This window comes from Apium graveolens, chromosome 6 (assembly GCF_009905375.1).
Source record: "Apium graveolens cultivar Ventura chromosome 6, ASM990537v1, whole genome shotgun sequence".
Taxonomy (NCBI): Eukaryota; Viridiplantae; Streptophyta; class Magnoliopsida; order Apiales; family Apiaceae; genus Apium; species Apium graveolens.
Window position 1 is genome coordinate 46,209,193 of NC_133652.1, and position 23,905 is coordinate 46,233,097.

The window sequence follows — 23,905 nt, forward strand, 5'->3', positions numbered from 1 at the left end:
ATGATAACACAATTTCATCAAGAAACATACCTAGGATATTTGAAGCAAAATTCTCTTTATCTGTAACTGCTTATTGAACTGCATAATAATAAATGGATATGGAAAATCCAACAAAAAAAAAGATGATATGCTACGTAATATGTTAAGATATGCTGCAAATACAGAATACCTGGATTTTTCAGACCAGTACGATTCATGTTGAACAACCTATTACGTAGAAACCTGTCCAAAGCTGACTCACGACCTCGACAAACTGGGCTCACAAATTTAATTTATACATTATTAAACACAATCATTTTAAGCTACATCACAGATCTTTCAATTGTTGAAAAATATATACATACTGTAGTCACCAGACATGACAGATGCTTCGGTAGCCGTCACAGGCTGAGAGATATTTTGTCGGCTATCTGAGATGTTCTCATCCAGAGGTTGAAAAATCAGATCGCATATATGTCCACGACCTCGTCGCTTAACAGCTAAAACGAATACTAAATGTGAAAACGATGACTACAAACTATCAATAACGTTTAAAGAAAATAAAGAGATAATATGATTATGCAGACTCGTACCAGGACCGTTGATATCAAAGGTAGTAGAACGTTTGCTCCCGTTCATAACTTATTTGGTATGTAATTAGTCCTATCAATACAAACGTTTAAGAAAACAGAGAAGAAAACCCTTGATTATGCAGATTCATACTAGGTCCGAGGTCATGAAAGATAGTAGATCGTTTGCTCCCGTTCAAAACTTTAACCTACATGTTTGTCATTACGCGATGAGCCCAGCTTCTGTCATTACTCCAAAACAAACAAAATAGGTTTGGTTAAATATTATCGGACAAAACCTTGAACAAAAGATAACAAAAAACGTGTAACACAAAATCGATAGCAAATGATGATGTATATAATTATTCATATTCATGTATATTGGCTGTAAAAAATAAAAAAGAAGAAGATAATGATTATCAAGGAAAGTAGTAATGAATTTTGAATTTGAATAATTGAAGACATGATTAGTGGATCTGTAATTGATTGGGTATAAAAACAAATCAATTTTAATAATATGTTTGAACTTTTTAAAATTCAAAAGTGATTTTTTAATAATTATAAATATCATTTAAGATATGGATACTCCATGGATCTTTGCATTTTTGGATAGGAATTAGTTGATTTTGGAATATAAGTCGACCCACTGGTCAAATTTTGAAAATATGTGTCAAAATAATTACAAAATTGTCATTCGTAGTACAAATTTTGAGGAGTTTTCAATAATGCTCATTAAGATATAATAGATAATAGATAGTCGATGTTATTCTAAATTTATGTTCAACGAACATATATAGTCATTAACTTGAGAAATCAAATATTCAATATTGTTTAATATATTACTAGTATTGAGTTAATATAATCCCAAATTTTCTTACTCAAAATCACCCAATGAAAAATTAAAAAATAATTATTAACAAGTAGTATTGAGGTGGCTACCTATTTCTCAGTCCATTTCTAACAAAGATTTTCTTTGAGAAAAACTAAATTTATTTTTGAGCGGTTTTGTAAAGCATAAACCTTCTTGGTCGAAAAATACCTGAAATGACCCGCATCACTTGCTCAAAATCTCTGTTATAGAGATCAGCCGATTTTTCAAAAAATCACCGATAAATCACTCAAAAATCGGTCAAAAATATTTGTCCAATTTGACTGATTTTCGATAAATCACCGATAAATCATCCGATTTTTTAAAAATCGTCCGATAAATCGTAAATCGGTACCTCAACCGAATAATTCGGTTTTCCGAAATATGCTCGAAATATAAAGCTAGGCACTTGGTCAATTTTAGCGCCAATTCTCATTGGCAAATTTTAGCTTATAGGTACTCTATCTCTCTCCGGCGTATCTTCTTCGATCTCGTAGTTCTAATCTTCCTGTTCAATCTTCCTGTTCAATCAATTGTATCTCGGACTACCCGACAAAAAAATTGTATATCGGACCAAATACCTCTCTCTCTCTCTCTCTCTCTCCCTCCCTCCCTCTCTCGCTCGCTCGCTCTCCCTCGCTCCCTCCCTCTCCCTCTCCCTCCGTGTGTGTGGTTAACGTATATTTTGCTTTATGCTGTATATTTTGCTTTATGCTTTCAATGCAGCTTATTTTTGTGCATCAATCGAGCTCGATCCTTCACGTTTTCGATTTGCGATTACAGAAATGTAGTCACTATGTGTTAAATTATGATTAGTCTCTATTTTTCCCAAATCGTGTACGGGTTGAAGTTGTTTTGTTTGTTGTTACTTAATTTTAGTTCCTGTCATTCGATTGGTGTCACGGTAAGATCGTCGTTGCTGCAGATTATAATAATATGCTTATAAAATGCATATCTGTATTGGATTCTGTATTGTCGATTTGTTGTTGTGTCATATTAGGAATATCTAGTATGTTTTTGCATCCGGTCAATTTGCACTTGTAGTTAGGTTAGTTTATAATATATTGATTGTGTTAATTCTGTTAACAGTTCGTAGGTAAAAAATTAGAGAACACTTGGCATTGATTTGAGATTCATTGAATTAGCACATGTATTTCAGAGAACCTTTGATAAACAGTAATTCCTTAGTAACTAGTACAGTATCTTGCAGACATGACTTGCCAAAACTTTGATTTTTTGTCACAAGTTCTACGGATAATATGAGAAAAGTGAAATAAATCTGAAATTGTAACATATCTCTTTGTTGTAGGATGAATAATCTATTTTGTATTGAGAGGCTTAAAGCGAAGTTACATCTGTCAATATAGTATTAAAATCTTTATGTTCTGAACTTACCTTGAACTTTGGGGAACTGTTGCAGTCAAGGATATGTGTGTTTGTGCGCGTACGGCTCAACTTGCAACTTGGATATATTATCTCTTACAGAATCTTTGAACTATGATTATGTGTGGATCCAATTATCTTCTTTTTTGTGACATGATTTGAAGCTCTTTAATAGTTAAGTCTCCGCCATAATATGTCAGCCTGCTATTTTAAGCGGACATTCTTCTGAGAATCAAAACACTTGCATGTACAAGTTGAGTAGTAGCTGCTATTTGATTTAAAGCTGGAAGTCTCTGTATTTGTGACCATGCTGTTGTTAGATTATGAATCTCTGTCATTGATTTGCAGACTTACCTGAGATAGTTGGGTTTTATAATTGGTTCTGGATTCCTTAAGAGTGAACAAGAAATAATCTTACGCAGATGGCAGAAAAGAAGAAAGATTCCTCATTTTCCAAATCAATGGAGAAAACATCACTTCTAGGTAATTTTTAAATTAAGTTATAATATATCTTGTTATAGTATCCTTTTAATATATTTGAAACGTGGAATATGACATTTCCGTTCAACATGGAATTCGTTTAGCTACTAATATGCTATATTTCTACACGAATCACACTGAAGCTAATGAAGTAAAAATATTGATCTTTGCTTTATATGTCAGCAGATTTGGATATTGGAAAGGATTTCCTTACTTCGTGGAAATCAATGTCGGTGACTGAAGATGATCCAATGGATTTTGATTTTTCAAAAGTTACTAAAGGCAACAAAGAGGCTTTCAAATTTGACAATTTGTAAGCACTTTATAACTGTTAAATATGTGTTCTGAAATGTACTGCAGAGTTGTGTTCGGTATTTCGGTATACCATTTTGAGCAGAGAAGGTTAAACTATCTTGATTACTTTCATTTATCTTTAATGTGTCTGCTGCCTAAAAGTTAATTGATAAATTTGCTTTCCATGAAATTTTACCATCTTGCGTTTATCTATATAAATTCTAGCTCTTTCCCGGTGATTCATTTTATTCATTCCCATATCCACATTGATTTGCATGGGAAACTGGGAAGAATCTGGTGGCTTTATCACTACTTAATAGTACTTCTAAAGAAACTTTTTCTTATTCAAGGGACATGGATTTCAATCTTGGCAATGATTTTGGGAAAATATCATCGTTCAGCGTAGATATTCCGGACCTCGATGTCTCTTCTCCAGTGAAAAATTTTGCAAAACCTGATGAGAAGCCTAAAAAAGTATCCACAGATGTAAAGACTCAGGGAAAATTGAATGAATCGACCTTCCAATTTGATTTTAACCAGTATGTGCTCCATGGAAAATGTTAATATCTTACCTTTAGTAAGTTTACTATGATATTATTCTCAACTGGTTTCGGGGTTTCTCCTATGTACCTAGGTTTGAATATTCAAGTTTTGGGCAGAGCTCGACAAAGAAAGCTAAGCAAACTAATGCAAACCAAGATGAACTTTCTTTAAGCACAAGTGGGAGTCCAGTTCTCAAAGAAACTACTGGAGCATCTGAGGGGAAGACCACTCCAAAGAGTGATAGCCAACTTTGTGGAGAACCTGATCCCTGGAGTAAAGAAAAGTTGCAAACACCTTTGGTAGAAGTGCAGACCGCTTCAAACTCAGAATTCTCTAAAGATCAAGCCACTAACATGAGGGCAACAACTTCACCACAGAAACCAATTTCCAACTGCAAACAAGAAACATTCCAAAACAATTGCCCAAAAGAAAGAATTACTTCTATAGAACCCAATGGTAAGGATAAGTGTCCGAATTCATCCGTTCAATCTGTATTTGAGAATTCTTCAACTCACCAGACTGCTAGCTACTCACAAGAGCAAGTTGATTGTTTGGCTGGAAAGGAAAGAACAAACACTGGTAGCGAACAAAGTCTATTTCACGACAAAACTGATCTTGGCATGGATTGTTGGGATTCACAGATAGATAAATTTCCAGCAGATATTGCAGGCTTACAGAGCAATGATGGTGAAAATATCCAGTTTTCAGTTCATAATAATGTTCAAGTAGACAACCGCTATAATGCTAAACCAGGTCAAGATGATTCACAGTTTGAACAAACTTCCACAAGTGCACCAACAAAAGTGTTCTGTGAAACAGAGGCTGATGAGGAGACTACGGATTTGACTTCGGAGCCTATTATGCAATTGAACAGGTTAGATAACCCGATGCCTTGTACAGTCAAGCAATCATGCAAGAAGATTTATTATTTTAGTTGGCCTCCCAGAAAATGTTAATTATTTGATCCTGTGACATGATATTTCTTAATCCAGAAATGTACTCTTTCAACCGTGACTAATTGTCTTTGTGGAATTCATAAGCCTGACTGAAATGTGCAAGATAATGTTTCTCCGATATTTGAAATCTGATGAGCCATATTTTTTCACTTTTTTTTTCTTGTGTTGGTTGTCAATTTCATTTGTATACTTGATTAATGTCTTGAAATTGCATTTGTGTTGTGGACGCAGCGAAACCGCAGGAGGTGGTAGGGAAATGTCAGGTCCCAAATGTGTAACCAAGGTTGTCATGTCAAAGTATTTTAAGGGATCAGATGAAGCAAAGTCACAACTGCAGCAATTATCACTATCTAAGTTGAAAACTGCAACCTTTGACAGAAAAATGATTGAGGCAGTACAACTACGGTTTGCAGATAAAGGGTAAGATATACTACAGATGTAAAACAAATTAACAATTGTCAAAATGACAAACACCCTCAGAAGTGGGGTTGATTCAAAAAATGCTCTTCTGATAGGCACAGTTATCAACTTTATTTGTAAATATAAAAAATTCTATGCACATAAATTTGTTTATATCGTGCAGGGGAACAGTGGGTGATAATGCAATGCCAGATGAAGAAAGTTTGCCCAACATTAGGTCAGAAAATTTCAAGGAATTAGATGACACAAAATCTATTCAGCAGGAATCATTATCCCAGTTGAAGGTTGGAGCTATTGGTAGCCAAAGATTCACTACTTCGCAACCATGTACTGGAGATGAAAGGTGAGCCTGCTATCAATGTCAAGTATAAGACCTAGTTATAGTTGATGTTAACAACTAATATAATTTAACAGGAAACTTGACAATAAGAGCAAATTTGTTTCTCTTCCGAAATCGAGGCCACTTTCTAGAGAGCAAACTAAAGTTGACACAATTAATGTAAGAAGTCAGGGAACCCCTAGCAATCAGACTAGTAACAGGTCAGGCTTCATACTCAGTGTTTTACATTCCATTGCAACCAGTTCACTCCTTACTGCTCAATATAATGCACGGGGTCAGAAAAATTACAAGTACTGTGGAAAGGTGTTATAAGTGGTTTGTATGTCATTCACTATAGGGGAGGGTTTGATTCTTATGACGCAAGAAATTTTTTGACTAATACATCAAAGCTTCGTGATATGGATGTTGCCAGAGGAGAAGCTGTAAAGAACGGAATTGAAAACAACGCGAAGGACCCCAATACCTTCAGGTGAAGCATCTATACTTGGGTTTATCTCTTTAACTACACCTACATTAGTTAATTATTCATTAAACTTATGCAATCAAAGATTTAAAATAGTTTTCATCAAAAAACGTAGCCTGTATACAGTAATTATAAGCCTTGACATTTGTTCTCCACAGCTCGCATGTTGAAACTTCCAGTTTAAATGAGAAGGCAAATGGATCTGCTTCTCTGCTTGGTCTAAATCCTAGACTTCAAGTTTCAGGCATGAAGTCAACCCAGAATAAGAATAACTCTCCTGATGACAAAAAAGTTTCTCACTTCAAAGATGGTATTAGGGCCTCTGTTCTTTCTGATCTAAATAGTATGAGGTATTTTTAAAATTTTGTAAATTGTGGTTACAGAGGAGTATTTGGAGCGGTCTTACTATTGACAACTTCTACTGAAACAGGACTGGTGAAACAATCTATCCTCCATCAAAATTGACTCGGCAGAAGGATACTAAATTGTTGACAAACTCAGGACAAGGTGCGAAGTTGAAAGAAAACACAAGACTTACAGTGGCTAATCAGACAGACACAAGGGAACAAGAACCATTGAACCCAACTTTAAAGAGGAAAAATATTGAGGTACCTGCATTACGTTTGTCCCCGTCTGAAAGAACAAATTCTAACAATAGCCCTTTAGCAAGACAGCAACAGCAACTATTACCATTAATTAAAAATTGAACAGAGACATTCATTCCATTTAAAATGATAACTTTTCAGTTTTTAACCAGTAATTTACTCTGACGCTCAAATGTATCATAACATGCAGGAGACCAGTGCAAATTTGGTTTTATTAAAACCAACAAAGCGGCTATTCGTATCACCTGGCGGAAACTGTTTCCAGTACATTATCATTTGTTTTGTCATTTAAAGAACTATTTTTTTGAATGTTCCTGCTCTAATTACACATGTTATTTTTCTTCTCTAAGCAGATATCTCAGAGAGTCGTCGGAGAAATTGGTTAATAAGGAGAATTTGCCTGATGGTATTACAGAGAAAGTTCTTAACAACACTCAGACTTCAGGTCTACATTTTCTTTATACAGTAGACATGAAAGAACTAGAAACTTCTTCAGATATGAACAATGACACTATTGTCGAGAGTGCCGAAGCATGTGCAAAGGAGCTTGATAATGTAAGCAATAGTTAGCTTTTTATTTCCGATTAGCACTTCCTATTCTTCGATTTAGATATAATTTTTAATTAAGTTGCACAAAGTCAGAACTAACACCTAACATCTTAATTATTCCTATATTATAATGAATTTTTCATTAATATTCTTTGAAATAAACCATCTCTTGGAGAGTTTTGAATTTATGCCAGCAGCCAAAGCTGGGCCTGCACGATTTGCAAGATTTTCTAGCACAAAAGAAAACCTAGAGATTTTTTGTTTGAGATCAAAACTAACTTCAAAAAGGATTGTAAGGAGCCAATTTCTACCCTTTATCATAGTGTGCACTGCTATGTGAGTATGAATCTGATTATCTAAGTCTATGGATTTTTTATTACTAGCTGGTAACCCGTGCGAAGCACAACCCCAGATTAAAATTTTAATATCAAATATTAAATTAGTACCTGCATAGAACTGAACCTCATGAGAGTATATAATATATAAATATTATTTAATTATAAGGATGTAGGGAATCGAACCCAGGTAAAACTAAAGAAGTTAAAATAAATAAATAAATAAATCTTCTATACTTATGTAGTTGTAGGGAATCTAACCCGAAGTTAGAGTGAAATTAACTAAGGTGTTAACCAAAATATGGTACTTTGGTGCTATTGTGTTCCACTATTAATAAAAAGTATATAGATTAGGATGTACATATTGAATTCCGACCAAAATATTTGTGGTGCCGCTTCTGTGGACAAGAAATATTTGTTTGGCATCATCACATTCTTAATGGACGAGTTGTCCTGTTAGTGTGAGCAGTATGCATCTTTTTTGTAATCCCTATTAATGCAAGCATTATTCGTTGTTTCTGCAGTTGGTCAACATGCTGAAAAAGACACATGAGGAAGCAAAGGAAATTCTAGTCCGGGCTGTTATCAACAACAATAAACTGCTGATGCTGAACCATCCTATCTATGAGGAAAAGATATCCTTTAAAATTTTAACCATGCCATTCTTATATATGTTGCTATGTATGTTCAGTATGAATTTGTGAAAATTATATCTGAATTTTCCTTCACACATAAATACTTTCGCATGATCGAGAAATTTGGTGCCTTGTGGCTGTCCAAATAAACCTTTCATTTAGAAGGTATTATCTACCGCTCTTACCCTTTCACTCATACATGCACAGAAAATCGATATAACAAAAAGTAAACCTTTTTATGTGCAAATTGCATTTGGTTACAGATTCTTGATTTCTTTCCATCACTTCTTATATTTCTTCCACCACTTCTTATTACTATATAATATTATTAGTACATGCCATATTAGCTCTCTCTTACATCTTTTGTTTAATTTTGACCATTTTGTATCTTCCTCCTTTCTGTTTCAAGCACCTGTCAACATGGTACACAACTCAAGTAAGCAGAGATGCCTCTCCCCTATTTCTAACACTTGCCGCCAACTTCTGCTTATCCTTCTGATCTTTTTTTGGTAAGCAGGAGATGAGTTCTGCCTTCAGTTGTGCCTATTTGTGTCTCAATGTCTGAACTAATGGCTGTTTCGTGCAACCAACACTATTAGCTAAATATATTGTTGAAACGCATTGATTGTTAAACTGCTGTGGATGCTTTTGGGCCTTTGCAAACACTTAATGGACCCCTTAATGTTTAGTATACAAGATGATTTTTGAGCTTATCATACACTAAAACTTCAAAAGTAAATGATGTATAAAAATAGCAACACTATTGCACGAATCCGACAATAAAACTTCTAAGTAAATGCTGTATAAAATAGCAACACTATCTCACGAATCCGACAATACCTTTTTGTCTCATCGAGCAAGTCCAACTGTGTCCTAGTAGTTTTCATATAAATATATTAAAATAGGGATCCTGGTGATTTAGGACAATATTTTGTATTTCAACTCCAAGAACAATCCTTGTACTTGTTCCCTATTATTGTTGTAATGATAATAAATTTGTGGATTCTGTAGGCAAAAGATAAAATAGAGGAGTAATTAATTGAAAATGGTGTTGTTTCAGAATGGCAGCCAAATTGCTAAATGATGGATTTTATATAACCCGGCTATTCAATTTTAACCAGTGACACCAATTACTATGGGGGCCATGTCTGTCCCCAAAGCAAAGCAAACAAAAGAATAAAGGAAAATTAATATTACCTTGGTTGGCAGGGTAGGAGTAACACCAGTGTACTATGTATATAACACTGAAAACTGAAACAGTTGATTACAATTTCTTTTGTGCTCTGCCGCCTCTGCTCCATTGATAGTTGATCACAATGGTTATTGTAGCATTAAATTAAAAAAATTTGAAAATTAATTACCCCATTAATTCTCTTGACTGTTCCATTTTCTGTGAGTCGACATTGATGTTCATCGAGATGATAAGTTTAGTAAAATTCTTGACAAAAATGGAAAAATTGAGCTTCCATGTATTTCTTCTCCCAGCTTGTCTTCCAAATATGTAAAGATTTACTCAGTATAGTTAATCTGTGAGTTAATATAAACTCATATTGATATGACGCCGAAGAAAACTATATAAAAATTTAGCTCAGTAGATTATCCTACACATCAAAGCAATAGCATTTAATAATATAATATTCTTTGATCTGGTTGAGTTTAATTGTTTTCTTTGTGTTGAAATCATCAATTTACAGTCTCCTTTTAAAATTTCCAGGAAATATAGCGGTATTCAACCTTTAAAGCTTATTTAAAAATATGCAAAATATATTTACTAATATCTAGGTAAATTTTCATCGGTCAGAGACTGTGAGTGCTGATTTTTGTCTGTTAAAAAGTGGTTAAATATATACATTTCAGATAATATTTAGGTAACTTATCATTTTCGAGATTCTTAACCTCTAGTTTGTTTGGAATGAGCTTTGGCCTATCTGAACTGAGCACAGAAAGCAAGTGGAACTTAAGTGATATGGTCCTTAAAATCTTCTGAAACCTCGAACAAATTGGGCTTAACTGAAAAGCGGGTTATGGCTGATGATCTTTAGTAATACTTTGTGGAAGTCTCATTCTTTTACTGCTTATGTTCCATTACTCCTTTCTTATCTATTGGCAAGATATGCAGACTTTGCTAAAGTTTTTGTGTATTTGAAATCTTACCATATATGTACCTCCAATCAATAAGGGTTAAAGACAGTGACCGGTGTTTTAGATTTAGCCGGAGTTGATTATTTTCAAACTTCAATCACAATTCCTTACCAAATCTGTATATATTATGAGAAGAGGACATAGATGGAGCTCTCGTAATGCTCATCCAACATCACCCTGCCCAGCCATTCTTCTCAGTGGATTCTCCCTAAGCTACATTAGAATGTAATTGGAAGAAATAATTTTTTTAAGAGAAGGTCTGCTCTAAAATTCACCTCTGGTGTGCAAGTGAAATGTCTGCTTGCTATTTGCTAGGTCAGGTGTTAGAACTTCCGGAAAGCCTTACAGTAGAAATTAAGGATAAAGGCGGCATAAATTGGGACTTTCATTGGACCAACAAATGCCAGAGCCATATGCAGTGGTGGATGCACAATCTACTCTAAGAGGGTCTTCTCTCTAGGGAAGAGGTAAAGACAAATTTGTGACAGAAAAGAAACCATGGAGTATTAGGATGTGCAAATAGAGTGGTATGGCAAGTCTATAATGAAAGCCAAGAGAGGTGTGACATATGGAACCTTCATGAGCAATAACAAGCTTTGGAAGTGGAAACTCTTCCATGGCCAGATTATCTTTCTGTTTTTTTTTCCTGACATAATAAGCCACACCGATATTGCATATTACAACAAAAAGACAAAATACTATGTCACAAATGAGAAATTATGTATACTCCTGCAGGAAGGGAGAATTTATATTTGAGTAAGGAGTTTAGGACTGCAAGACTAGCTTTGTATTAGATTGGTTGATTATTTTTTAAGTAATTTGCAAAACAGTTATAATTGAACTAGACAAGAGAATCTCGAGGACAAACAAAATCAAGTATTGCTAATTGTTAATCCTTTTCAACCATTTTAATATTAGTGTTCTATAAATAACAGAAGCTTAGAGTCATCAAGGCCAACATAATCGTACACAAATAGTATTCAGATTTAGGAACATGAATAACTTAAAATTTAAGGCCTGCTTGCTATTGATCTAGATTAGATTTACAGGATTTGAGAGCCGCCCACTTAGGCCAGCCATCGGAGGGAAGAACTTGACTGCTCCATTTAATGTAATGTTCGGAAATGCCATGGAAGCAAGAAAAAGGCAACACAATATTTCCCTGAGGTTCAGCTCAGGTGGAGCTGACCCTGAACATCACAAGTAGAAAGAAACTTAAAAAGCCAACGTTTTTTGTTGATCTCATAGTGGCTGGTGAGTATAGACAAGTACGCTTGGTGGTGCTAAATTGAAGTACATTGATCATTTTGTATATTTACAGTTCTACATTATACATAAAAGCTTATATATCCTTTACAGATTTATCCATTTTGGCTCTCAAAATTTACTATGCTGTCGTATGATTTGTTTCTCTGGTTTTGGCTGCATACATATAATCTTGTATCTTTATGTGGCGAAAGGAAGCCCTTTTTAAATGTATTTTAACTTGAGCCATAATGTCTGAATTTTAAAAATAAAAAAAAACAATGGTTGAATAGTGAACAAAATAAATTATGGCCAAGTATATACTATTATACATATATAAATACATATGTATATGAGAAGCCTGATCTCTGATTTCTGTTTTATATTCTATGAATGCAATATCCTGTATATATCGTTTTTCTTTTTTCATAGATGAACTTCCCCGCGTAAAGTGCTTTAGTAATAATTAATAAACCGTAAACAAAATAACAAATACTGGAAATGCCTACCGACCATGAACATATAATATAGAGCAGAGTCTATTCTCCTTTGTGCAGATGATGAGGCTGATGCATCACTTATCCACTGCTTTTTTCAAGACCAAGTTGTAGACTTGTAGACGTGCATCTTTTTTACTACACATCCATCCTCAGTCTCATTATCTCATGTATGTATAGGATGAAAAGCTATGTTAACAACTAAACCTACTTATATTTACCTAGACACTGTGTGCGCTACCCAGTTAGTAATATTTGTGCACGCGGAATAAGAGAACTGAATTTATCTGAATTAGCATGGATTTTGTACCAAAATTCATTTTATTCTGCACAAAAATATACTTTTATTTTTGGATTTTGTTGCAGAACAATGTATTTAGAGGAAATATTTCAATCAATTATATGAATAAAGTCACTTTAAATTCATTTAAATGCATCAAAAAACTTTAAGTTGGTTTAGAATCTAATGTAACCCTAATTACGTAAATTATAGGGGATTGGGCAAAATATCAAGTTCATCACCCCTCAAAGTTCAAAAATATCTTATTTTCCGGTTTGACTCATTTTTATCATTAATTTGAAAAATTATATCAAATAAATTATATGCAAATGACCAAATTGGTACAAAATTTTAACTTTTAAATAACTAAGTTAATAAATTTTTTTTCAAATTTGTACCTAATTAAATCAAGACAGAAAATGATGTGAAATTAAAACATTAAACCCTGACTTTGGTTTGTCGTGTCAAGTTTTCAGATCATGTCTTGTATTGGCGTCTTGATATATATGCCTGACTTATCTTATCCACACTAGGCGTAACTAATTTCACTGGACATGGATAACTGCTGAATTGGCAACAAGCAGCCTAACCAATAACTTTTCATCTTTGCATCAGCAAAGACTATAGATTAACAAATTTACATTTTTATTACCAATTATCTTATCAGCTCTGATTTCTACCTATATACTCTCCTGAGCTCATCACTTGCTTCCAAAACCACGAGTAATACTGTTTTTGACAGGTCTGCTATATGTTATTCCATGACAAAAGTTTTATATATGGACACATCATTCTTCAAATTACTGGCTGATAATGGTAATACATGCTTCTCTTACTTGAGAAATGACAAGGGAGCAGTAAAACCATGGGCCGCAAAAGAAGACAAATTAATCGTGGCATTCGAATCACCTATGACAGCTAAATGTTATATTAAAAAACCTGAAACTTCATCACCAAGAATGCCTATATATATGACTCTTGCTCTCAATATGTGGCATCACGAACTCTTAAAGACAATTGCCTACAACACTTATCATTATTCATTATTCATGGGTTGCTGGAAGTTATTGACGCAGTTGTGCATTATATATTTGGTAATGCTTTCATTAGTAGCTGATGGCAGGCCGATTGGGATTGCACGAAAAGCATTAGAAGCGGAATTTAGACAGAAGATGATGACAGATGAAAGAAAGTATGAATGGCCTAGTCGCGTAAGTCCGGGAGGTCCTGATCCACACCATCACTACAAGAATGACTAGCCCAGTATATGCAGTTTAGGGATCTGCAGGTTGATTGACATGAATTAATTATCCTTGTTCAGGTTTATGTTATCTTAACAATAATAAAACTGATGTTTTACGTGTATTCAGTTATATGATGTTCCATTTTGTAGAAATGAGATAATATATGTAATATAAATTACGACATGAATATATACATTATAATTAATCAGATATTCCACACCTTTCATGGTTGGTCAAGTGGAATTATAACTAGATAGATTGAAGTTTATAAATGATAAGGATTAGATAATCCATCCCATGCATGCAAGCTGGCCTATCGAGGTTGCCAATCGAACGGATAAACTGTGCCTTATACATGCATCATGCATGTATTACTAATAATTACGTGCATACACAGATGATTTTTCATTCGGTTAGGATATGTCGTGAAAAAGAGTTTCAAAATTAATGTGAAATCAATAATATAAAAATGTTATTTTTGACTATACGAGGAAGTTAGACATCCCGGTTCTTTAAGGGTGTCAACAATTAGTGATGCTCTAAGTATTATCTCCGTACACCTCATTTTTTTTATTTTTATTTTCACTAATGTGTATATAAAATATAGTTTTATTATTTTTTTATAATTTTCTTTTCAATTAAAATTAAAACATTCAATTTTTATCCCGAATAACATTTTTCTAACAATAATTTATGAAATTTTACTACGTAGTATAAAGAATTGAAAAATAGGGAGGAAGTATATTTATACACAAGCACTATCATGAACCCATGCATGCACGGGAATGTACAACCACGAGCAATGACAGCGGCACAAAAAATGATATAAAAAATTATTATAAAATGATGTGTCATGGGTGATGTGGCACTTTGAAATGATTTAATTGGTATTTTTGATGTAAATGCAAGGGGGGATCCATTTTCATTTAGCCAATAAAAATTTGACATCTGAAATTTTGTAATTTTTTTGGGAATCAATTTGGTGCTCCTGGCATTTTCCATACAACCACTTGTCAATCACCTATGATATGGCTCACGGGGATCAACTGGGCATACTTTGTACTTTCTGATCATAAAATATCAGAGTTGATTTCTATTTTTATTGAGAACAAATATGTGCACATGTATTTTTATGGGCTCCGATGAACCAGTCCAATTCATTTGAGTCGAGTTCCATGCAATGTTAGATTGAGTAATCATCAATACAAATTAAAGCTTGTCCTGATCATAGTGTTTATGGTACAAAATTACAATTTTTTAGGGATCTGCATCAAAAGTTGTAAACAACCCTGATGAAAAGATAATATACGATCAGTTGATGAGTAATCGGCTACACCGGATGAAGCACTATAAATGTGAGTGCAGTTGAAATTAGGTTCACTGGAATCATGAAACTGAAGAATCATACCAAACAGATAAGATAGCTATCAACGCATATATATGTGTGTTATGAGTATGTAAATACGTGTATACTTGAATGAATTGGTTCGTACTATATCTTAAAGATTCACTATTGTAAACTAATCCAAAAGATTCATCTTTAAAGCTTGGAGGCATAATATGATAACCTTTATTTTATATAGCTGCCTCCTCGGATGTCGAAAAGCTTCATCAAATGTTTCTCAACGAACCTTTTTTCAATCTACCAGCTAACTACAATAATATTATAGGGAGTTTTGACAAACTACAAACAAAATGATTACTGAACAAAAAACCAAATACAAAGCAAAAGCTAGTTCCACACAATTTTTCGATTTGTTTTTCATGGAGACGAATATGTTAATTTTCTTGACCTTTTTTGCAAGTTCTCAATGAATACTTATAATGTTCATATATGATATATCGTCGCTCTTTTTATTGATCACTAGGTAATGATATCTATTGATTTTAATCATAAGCTTGTCTGAATAAGGTTGTTTATGTTTACGTTTGTTTTGGTATCAACAGCTAGTTATGATTTGGTCATATAGTTGTGGAGTCTTATTAGGAGAGTCCTTGGATAATGCTAGGTAGTGGAGTAGTTTTAGGAATGCAGTTCCTTCTTTCTTGCAATTATTTTTCTCTTGTATTTCATATATATTTGTGATATTGCAGTGAAATAAAATCAGGACTTAGCAGCACTTTGTTTCTCTCATTTCAAACATACTATTTACTTTATATATATATATATATATATATATATATATATCAGGTGGGCATTCTTGTAAACAAGTATTGGTATCAGAGTTTGGTTACGTGGTGAATGTCCAAATATATGCCGAAAGCTACAAGGATGAAATTGAGCAAAAGAAAAGAAGGCAGAGTGGGTCTGAGTTATCTGATGTTGGCAAGAGTAATTATGCTTCGTGGTCTATGAAGATGAAGGTCAATATGCAGGTACATGGTGTGTGAGATGCTATTGAACCTAAGAACCCTAAGTCAACGGTCGAAGAAAGAACCGGCAAGGTTGCATTGGCGGTGATTTACCAATGCGTACCTGAAGATATTTTGATATCACTGGCGGAGAAAAATACAACAAAAGAGGCCTGTGATGCGATTAAAACTATGTGTCTCGGTGCGGACCGTGTGAAAACGGCTAGGATGCAAACTCTGAAGGCGGAGTTTGAATCATTGAGCATGAGTGAGATAGAGCCCATTGACGAGTTCTGTATGAAGCTTAATGGTCTGGTGACAAACATTAGAGCACTTGGAGAAGAGGTTCCAGAGAGCTATGTTGTTAAAAAGTTGTTACGAGCTGTTCCAACAAAATTCCTACAGATAGCTTCGACGATCGAACAGTTTGGGAACATCGAGCAAATGTCCATTGAAGAAATTGTTGAGTCCTTGAAAATTCATGAGGAAAGATTGAAGGGATCCAATAATAATGGTGGTGGCGGTAGTCAGCTTCTTCTCACGGAAGAGGAATGGACGCGAAGGGAAGCTAATGAGGGTAAACTGTTGATGACTCGAGAAGAATGGTCAAGGATAAAGAGCATAGAAGGTGGTGGTGGTTTTACAAATCAGAAAATTCCAAACAAAGAAGGGGGACGACTGGCTTGAGACAAGTCTAGAATTAAGTGCTTCAACTGTCATCTGTATGGCCATTTCGCAGTTGATTGCAACAAACCTAAGCGTAACAAGGATCAAAAGGCTGAAGTTAACATGGCCCAATTTGACGATGATGAGCCTGCATTTCTATTGATTGAACATGGTGACAAAGATGTGAACATGATGTTGCTAAATGAAGAGAAAGTCACACCAAAACTGAATTTGCATGGAAGTGAGAAATCTAGTGATTCTGACGTCTGGTACTTGACAACGGTGCAAGTAACCACATGACGGGCCAGAGATCAAAATTCAAAATGCTGGACGAATGTGTCAAAGGCCAAGTAAAATTCGGTGATGGTTCGATGGTTGAAATTAAAGGTAAGGGCATTGTGAGCTTGAAGTGTAAAATGGGTGAGGAACGTGAACTACACGAGGTATTTTTCATTTCTTCCTTGTGCAACAATATAATTAGCCTGGGAAAATTATCGGAAGCTGGAAATAAAGTTGTATTGAATGGAGAATTTTTGTGGGTCCATGAAAAATAAGGGAACTTGTTAATGAAAGTTAAGAGATCGGCAAATCGATTGTATATTGTCAAGGTCAAATGAAACTTCATGGTTATAACACTCTACATTAGGACATGTCAATTTTAAGGCAATGGAATTGATGTCAGCAAATGACATGGTTCGTGGTTTTCCAAAGATTGTGTCTTCAGAGATGACATGTACTGGTTGCTCAATGTCGAAACAGACTCGAAAGCCTTTTCCAGCCAAGTCGAAGTACTCAGCTAGTAAGGTGCTCGAACTTATTCATGGTGACATATGCGGACCCATCACTCCTTCCACTCACGCAGGTAATCGTTATTTCATGCTCCTTGTTGATGATTATTCACGTATTATGTGGGTTTACTTGCTAAAGATCAAGGATGAGGCTTTTGAGGCTTTCAAAAGGTTTAAGGCCAAGGTTGAAAATGGTACAGAACGAAGGATCAGAGTCTTTCGAACATATCTTGGAGGGGGAGTTCAATTACAAAGCATTTTCTGATTTTTGTGAAGATAATGGAATTGTGAGACATCTTACGGCTCCATACACTCCACAATAAAATGGCGTTGTGGAGCGTAGGAACCGTACTGTCGTTGAGATGGTGAGAAGTTACTTAAAGCAAATGCATATGCCAGCAAAGTTATGGGGTGAAGTAGTGCGACATGCTGTCTACGTGTTGAATAGGTTGCCCACATGAGCACTGTCAGGGGTGACTCCTTATGAAGCCTGGAAAATGAAAAACCCAATATTGGGCACATCAAGGTGCTTGGATGCAAAGCTTACATGAAGATGCAAGATAAGTTGACTAAGAAGTTAGATGATCGAAGCTTGAATGTTGTGAATTCAGGCAAAGAGCCAGGATCGAAGGGTACATGTTGTACAACCCAGAAAGCAACACGGTGTTAGTCATTCGAGATGTCATTTTTTCTGAAACTGAAGCATGGCCATAGGAATGACAAAACGAAGAAGAGAAGTTGCAACAAGAAAAGTTGATTGTGTTGGGAGAGAAAGTGCACGACGAAACAACTCAGAGAGAGAATGATGGTTATGAAAGTCCTGCGAGGGAAGAACGAAGAGAAGAACAAGACTTTGAGGATGAAAATGTTGATGGAAGTACAGAGCCTAAAAATTATAGAATTATCACTGATATATATAACACAAAACCTATTGAACTGCAGGAGGAGCTATTACTCACGGGAGTCGAAGAACCAGGTAATTTTGTTCAAGCCAACAAAGAGAAGTGTTGAAGACAGGCTATGAAAAACGAGATTGATGCTATAGAAAAGAACGGGACATGGGAACTGACAGAATTTCCAATGGGGCATAAAATCATCGGGTTAACGTGGATATTTAAATTAAAGCGAGATGTAAGTGGTAATATAGTGAAACATAAAGCTCGAATTATGGTGAAGGGCTACACACAGGAACATGGCGTTGATTTTGATGAAATATATGCACCTGTTACAAGGCTCGAAACAGTGCGTATGTTGTTGGCCCTTGCTACAAAAAACTCATGGAAGGTACATCATATGGATGTGAAGACCGCATTTTTAAATGGGGAGATATTTTAGGAAGTCTATGTGATGCAACCGGAGGGTTTTGAAAGAAAAGGCCAGGAATCAAAGGTGTACAAACTCCTCAAGGCACTGTATGGTCTTCGGCAAGCCCCTCGTGCATGGTATTCAAAGCTGAACAAGTTCCTGGAGAGACTTGGATTTCAGAGATGCCCGTATGAACACGCCGTGTATACAAGGAAAATTGAAGGTAATATTCTTGTAGTTGGCGTTTACGTTGATGAACTTTTAATAACAGGGACTAGTATCAGTATTATCAAGGAGTTCAAACAGGAGATGAATAAACAATTTGACATGAGTGACCTCGACAAACTTACATATTACTTGGGAACAGAAATTGAACAGGGGAGCGGATTTATCAAGCTAAAATAGTCAGCTTATGCTCATAAAATTCTTGAAAAGGCGGGGTTGTCAGATTGTAATCCTAGAAAGTATCCACTAGATCCTAAGGAACAAATCACGAAGGATGAAGGTGGTAAATTGGTCGAAGTGACTTAATTTAAAACCATGATCGGAGGTTTGAGATATTTAGTGCATACTCGACCAGATATTGCGTTTGATGTGGGCATTATCAATCGATTTTTGGAGCATCCCACAGTAATGCATATGAATGCAGCAAAATGTGTTCTCAGGTACATTAAGGGGACGTTGGATTATGGATTGGTGTACTCAAGGGAGAACAGCAATAATGTTTTGGCAGGATATTCTGATAGTGATTTGGCTGGTAATATAGAAGATCGAAAGAGCACTAGGGAAGTGGCTTTTTATCTGAACGATAGTCTAATTACCTGGATGTCTCATAAACATAAATGTGTGGCACTGTCTTCGTGTAAAGCCGAGTTCATAGATACAACAACAGCAGCATGTCAGGGAATTTGGTTACGGAATTTGCTGAGTCAGATAACTGATGAGAAGGTTGGTCCAGTCACGTTGTTTATTGATAATAAATCAGACATAGACTTGGCTAAGAATCCGATGTTTCATGATCGTAGAAAACATATCGATATACGTTATCACTTTATACAAGAGTGTGTTGATCGCGGTGAAATAGTGGTGAAGCATGTGGCAACAGAAAACCAGAGGGCTAACATTCTAACCAAGGCGCTGTCAACGGTGAAATTTGAACGCATGAGAAAGCTGTTGGGAGTGAAGGAGTTAACTCGACAAGCATAGATTATGGGGGAGATTGTTGGTTTTAATCATAAGCTTGTCTGAATAAGCTTGTTTATGTTTACGTTAGTTTATTTTGGTATCAACAACTAGTTATGACTTGTTCATATAGTTTTGGAGTCTTATTAGGAGAGTCCTTGGATAATGGTAGGTAGTGGAGTAGTTTTAGGAATGCAGTTTCTTCTTTCTTGCAACTAGTTTTTTCTTGTATTTCATATATATTTGTGATATTGCAGTGAAATAAAATCAGGACTTAGCTGCACTTTGTTTTTTTCGTTTCAAACATACTTTTTAGTCTATATATATATATATATATCAGGTGGGCATTCTTGTAAACAAGAATATCGATGAGAAAGTTTTTGAACATTTTAATCTATGCAGTTAGCTAGCTAGTTTCCGAACATCTTAAACTCGGGCCATCCTGAGTTACCGGCCGGATGTACTATGATGTCTTAAAAATATTTGCCCCTGTAATTTAAGTATATAAATATGCATCCTCTTTTAGTATCTGAAAGAAAGATCAATTAATCCATTTATTCTTATTGTAATATTTTGCCTAACATAACAGAATCAGATAACAATATATTATGTCATATAATTATACTAAACAAGTATTCAGAAATTAGAATTTATTTATTCTCAAGTAAGAGATGAGTTCTGTCACATGTCTTGGCATCTTATCTCTTATTTCTGGTAAGTGAATGCGAGCATCTATATATTCTTAATCTGATACAGAATTTTGATATCTAATTGCAGGTACAGTGTTAATGTTATTTTTCCAGCGACTTTCTCTAATTTATTTTTTGTGAAACTCTCTGAATTCTTTTATAAAAGGTTTGCCTCTAAATGATAATGATGAATCCTCAGTACCATATCTTATACTACTTGTACTTAGAAACTTACTCGCCTAAGAACATCAGGTTATCGGTAGATTTGAAAGTCACTAATTGATAAATAATAATTTGTTATTCATAACAGTATAAAATAATAAATATGATTTCTGCATGCAACTAAAATCACATGTTATATCATGAAACAAGCACTATTACAAAGCACAAGTTATTACAATTCAAAAGTCTATTTAGTTTTATAAACTATTTTAGATTTTTTTGCAGCACACTACTGTATTAATTTAAACATCTCAAAACTTCTAGCTGTAAAAGCACACCAAAATTAAATATTCTCCGAGATCTTGGTTCAAAACCCTCCTTAGGTTGGGGGATAATATCCTGCTCTGGTCTAACTGAAGAATTAGAATAATAAAACAAGTATGAGCTAATGAAATGCTCAACAAACAGTATATAATTTGCTTAAAACAACAATAATGTGTTATAGTCATGGTTATAAAAATCGAAAATCGCACTAAATCGGATGAGCTACCGATTTGCGATTTATCGGAAATCGGAGATTTATCGGAATATTAAATCGGAATTAAATCGAATATATTTAAAATTATTTTTATAATATATATTAAATATATATTGTATTTATAGTTGGGCCTTGTCTGGACCTGGTCCATGATGGACCTGGTAAAGTGTTAGGTCCCGAATTATCGTAGAAGGGTGGGTTGAATACGATAATCACTAAATTAAAAAAAAATGAATCTTTAGCGGATATAGATTTAGTGCTCGGTTAGTGGTTTCATGTTCTTGAGAGGAATAGTATTTGGAATGATAAAAATAAGGAACACAAGATATTCGAGGAAATATATATTTGTATATAAATCATCTAGGGGTGTTGCTACACTCCGGTAAATAAATTAACCGGCTACAATCTAAGAACAATAAAGTTCCTAACTTCTACAAAGATTTACAAATCAAATCCTATACAATGATCTAACTTTTATTTGTACTAGGATTTAATTACCGGGTAACGATTATAATGCCCCTATGAATATACAAGAATTAAATCGGGCATTATAACGTTAATCCAGTGAGAAGTTAAACGAATATACAAAAAGATTGAGCTTCTCTGTAAATCTTTGATGTCATTTTCACTACTCTCTTGGGAGAGAAGATGAACAGAATGAATGGCTGATTCCTTCTGCTGCAAATTGTGTAGACTTTATATCTAATAAAATTGTGTGGCTGAGGAGAGGAGAGAACTCTGTGGCGGTCAACTATAACTCCTCTAAGGCGACCAATGTAATGTTTTGCCTTAGATTATTATACAGCATGTGTGGCGACTAGGGGGACAAAAGGCTTCTTTTATTACTTCGTTTATTAAACATTAACTGCAAGTGGCGACAGGGGGAGAGTAAATTGCCTGTGGCGACCTAGTATTACTACTAGTACATACTTGCACTTCATTTTTTTCCTTCTTTTACTTAACCACCTGCGACCACTTGGAATGGTTTCTTTTGTTTTTTTTTCTTTTTTTTCTTTTTTCTTTTTTTATTTGTTTTTCTTTTCTTTGTTTCTTTTTTTTTTCCTTTTTTACTTTTTTTTCTCGTTTTCTTTTTTTTTTATTTTTCCTTTTTTTATTTTTTTTATTTTTTATTTATTTTTAAGTTTAAATTGTAACCAAATTACTTTATAAAATAAACTTAAATATAACTTATATAAATAAACTAATTTTGATTTATAAAATAAGTTTATTTAAATTTTATAAGATAAATCGTTTTAAGTTTATTAAATAAGTTATATTAAAGTCCACTAAATAAATTTATTTAATTTACCAATTAAACTTTGAGCTTCGCCAGTCCCCTGAGCTGTTTAGTTGTACACCCCGCGCACCACTTCTCGTACTTTAACAAATAAACGTTCAATCCAAGTATGTTCCTCAACTTAACAATCCTTCTATAAATAATACTCATATTTCTTTCACGAGCTGTTGACACCTAGTGCAACTAGTCTGGTTCACAGACGACTAACCCCGATTCAGGTCTTCATATTATGGCCTTGATTAAATTGTTAAGCTTGCAACAACTTTATCACTTCAGACACTGACTGTCAATAAACAACTGGACTTTCACTGAGATCCTTTATGGTACTTTAGACAACGTCTTCATTAACATTTGTCTATACCCTGTCTTCAATTCTTCAAATTCCTATGCTTCGAACACTGTCTATCTTCAATCAATACCAATACACTGAAATCTTCGGTAGCACTTGTATACTGAATCTTCAACATTTCTCAAACCCTGAAAGTCTTTAACCTTTGTTCTTCACTAAGGCATGATCATATTAATGAACTTCTTTCAGTGACCTGTAGACAGACTTCAGGTCTTCTTCTAATCTTCTGTTTCTTTGTATTTGCCTTGTCTTCATTCTTCCTGATTTTTTGTGTAGACGTAGTATTATTAACATATCTTGTTCTGGTGTTGTTATCGTGTTGAGTTATTATATAACTGTTTATACAACTACGCAGTCTCGCCAACAATCTCCCCCTATTTGATTGTTAAACTTAACAAACAAATTAAATAGAGAGGATAACTCAACTAACAACTAGAAAAAGTAAAGTACCAGGACTTGTAAATAATGCTACCGGTTTTCTGGATCAAATACTGCATTTCCAGATTTCTTGAGTAACTGTAATGAAAGATGGTTGTTCATTTATCACTGAACTGATCTTCAAGTAGTTTCATCTTCATTTCTTTGGTTCTTCGTATCTCTGTCAGATAATATTTCTCAGTCTTGAAGTAATCATTAGCAACTTCTTTAATACAACCACATTTCCTGTTGAGAAGCACATATCTCTCTTTCTTTTCCCCCTATGAGAATCAACTGCTTAAAAGAGATCACCTTCGTTTACCACCTCTCCCG

The 23,905-nt window shown here is 34.5% G+C and overlaps 3 protein-coding genes across 12 annotated transcripts; all 3 read left to right on the forward strand.

Annotated features, from left to right (window-relative positions):
• The first annotated feature begins 1,859 nt into the window (after window positions 1-1,859).
• On the forward strand, window positions 1,860-11,890 carry LOC141668342 (uncharacterized protein At4g18490-like). Of its 10 annotated transcripts, none has more exons than XR_012553012.1 (17): window positions 1,860-3,052; window positions 3,148-3,282; window positions 3,466-3,592; window positions 3,924-4,112; window positions 4,208-4,990; window positions 5,304-5,492; window positions 5,656-5,835; window positions 5,907-6,032; window positions 6,170-6,301; window positions 6,454-6,645; window positions 6,726-6,903; window positions 7,091-7,164; window positions 7,254-7,455; window positions 8,309-8,419; window positions 8,524-8,584; window positions 8,829-8,928; window positions 11,611-11,890. XR_012553012.1 is itself a non-coding variant. In XM_074475193.1 (17 exons), the coding sequence occupies exons 2-15, from the start codon at window positions 3,222-3,224 to the stop codon at window positions 8,566-8,568; spliced, it is 2,589 nt and encodes an 862-aa protein (XP_074331294.1). In that variant the 5' UTR covers window positions 1,860-3,052; window positions 3,148-3,221; the 3' UTR covers window positions 8,569-8,584; window positions 8,829-8,855; window positions 8,937-9,052. The 10 variants fall into 10 exon arrangements, 7 of the variants coding, with proteins under 7 accessions (XP_074331294.1, XP_074331290.1, XP_074331293.1 ...); XR_012553010.1 differs by having other exon boundaries at window positions 8,524-8,583; window positions 8,821-8,928; window positions 11,611-11,889; XR_012553011.1 differs by lacking the exon at window positions 11,611-11,890 and adding an exon at window positions 8,937-9,052 and having other exon boundaries at window positions 8,524-8,583; window positions 8,821-8,855.
• A 5,251-nt stretch (window positions 11,891-17,141) lies between these two features.
• On the forward strand, window positions 17,142-19,343 carry LOC141664984 (uncharacterized). The gene is made up of 5 exons (XM_074470944.1): window positions 17,142-17,288; window positions 17,509-17,827; window positions 18,364-18,609; window positions 18,679-18,917; window positions 18,969-19,343. Exons 1-5 carry the CDS (start codon window positions 17,142-17,144, stop codon window positions 19,341-19,343), a joined length of 1,326 nt encoding a protein of 441 aa, XP_074327045.1.
• Window positions 19,344-19,478: 135 nt separating this feature from the next.
• Window positions 19,479-20,144, forward strand: LOC141664985 (secreted RxLR effector protein 161-like). Its single transcript, XM_074470945.1, has one exon. The coding sequence runs from the start codon at window positions 19,479-19,481 to the stop codon at window positions 20,142-20,144; it is 666 nt and encodes a 221-aa protein (XP_074327046.1).
• The last annotated feature ends 3,761 nt before the right edge of the window (window positions 20,145-23,905 follow it).

Bases quoted from the DNA above. Each gene is read 5' to 3' on its own strand.
- LOC141664985 (XM_074470945.1), top strand. From the start codon at position 19,479: ATGATCGGAGGTTTGAGATATTTAGTGCATACTCGACCAGATATTGCG.
- LOC141664984 (XM_074470944.1), top strand. From the start codon at position 17,142: ATGACGGGCCAGAGATCAAAATTCAAAATGCTGGACGAATGTGTCAAA. The intron at 17,828-18,363 runs GTACAGAACGAA...GACAAAACGAAG, and splicing joins TAAGGCCAAGGTTGAAAATG to AAGAGAAGTTGCAACAAGAA. The intron at 18,610-18,678 runs GTAATTTTGTTC...TTGATGCTATAG, and splicing joins CACGGGAGTCGAAGAACCAG to AAAAGAACGGGACATGGGAA.
- LOC141668342 (XM_074475192.1), top strand. From the start codon at position 3,222: ATGGCAGAAAAGAAGAAAGATTCCTCATTTTCCAAATCAATGGAGAAA. The intron at 5,836-5,906 runs GTGAGCCTGCTA...ATAATTTAACAG, and splicing joins CCATGTACTGGAGATGAAAG to GAAACTTGACAATAAGAGCA. The intron at 6,033-6,169 runs GTCAGGCTTCAT...CATTCACTATAG, and splicing joins AGCAATCAGACTAGTAACAG to GGGAGGGTTTGATTCTTATG.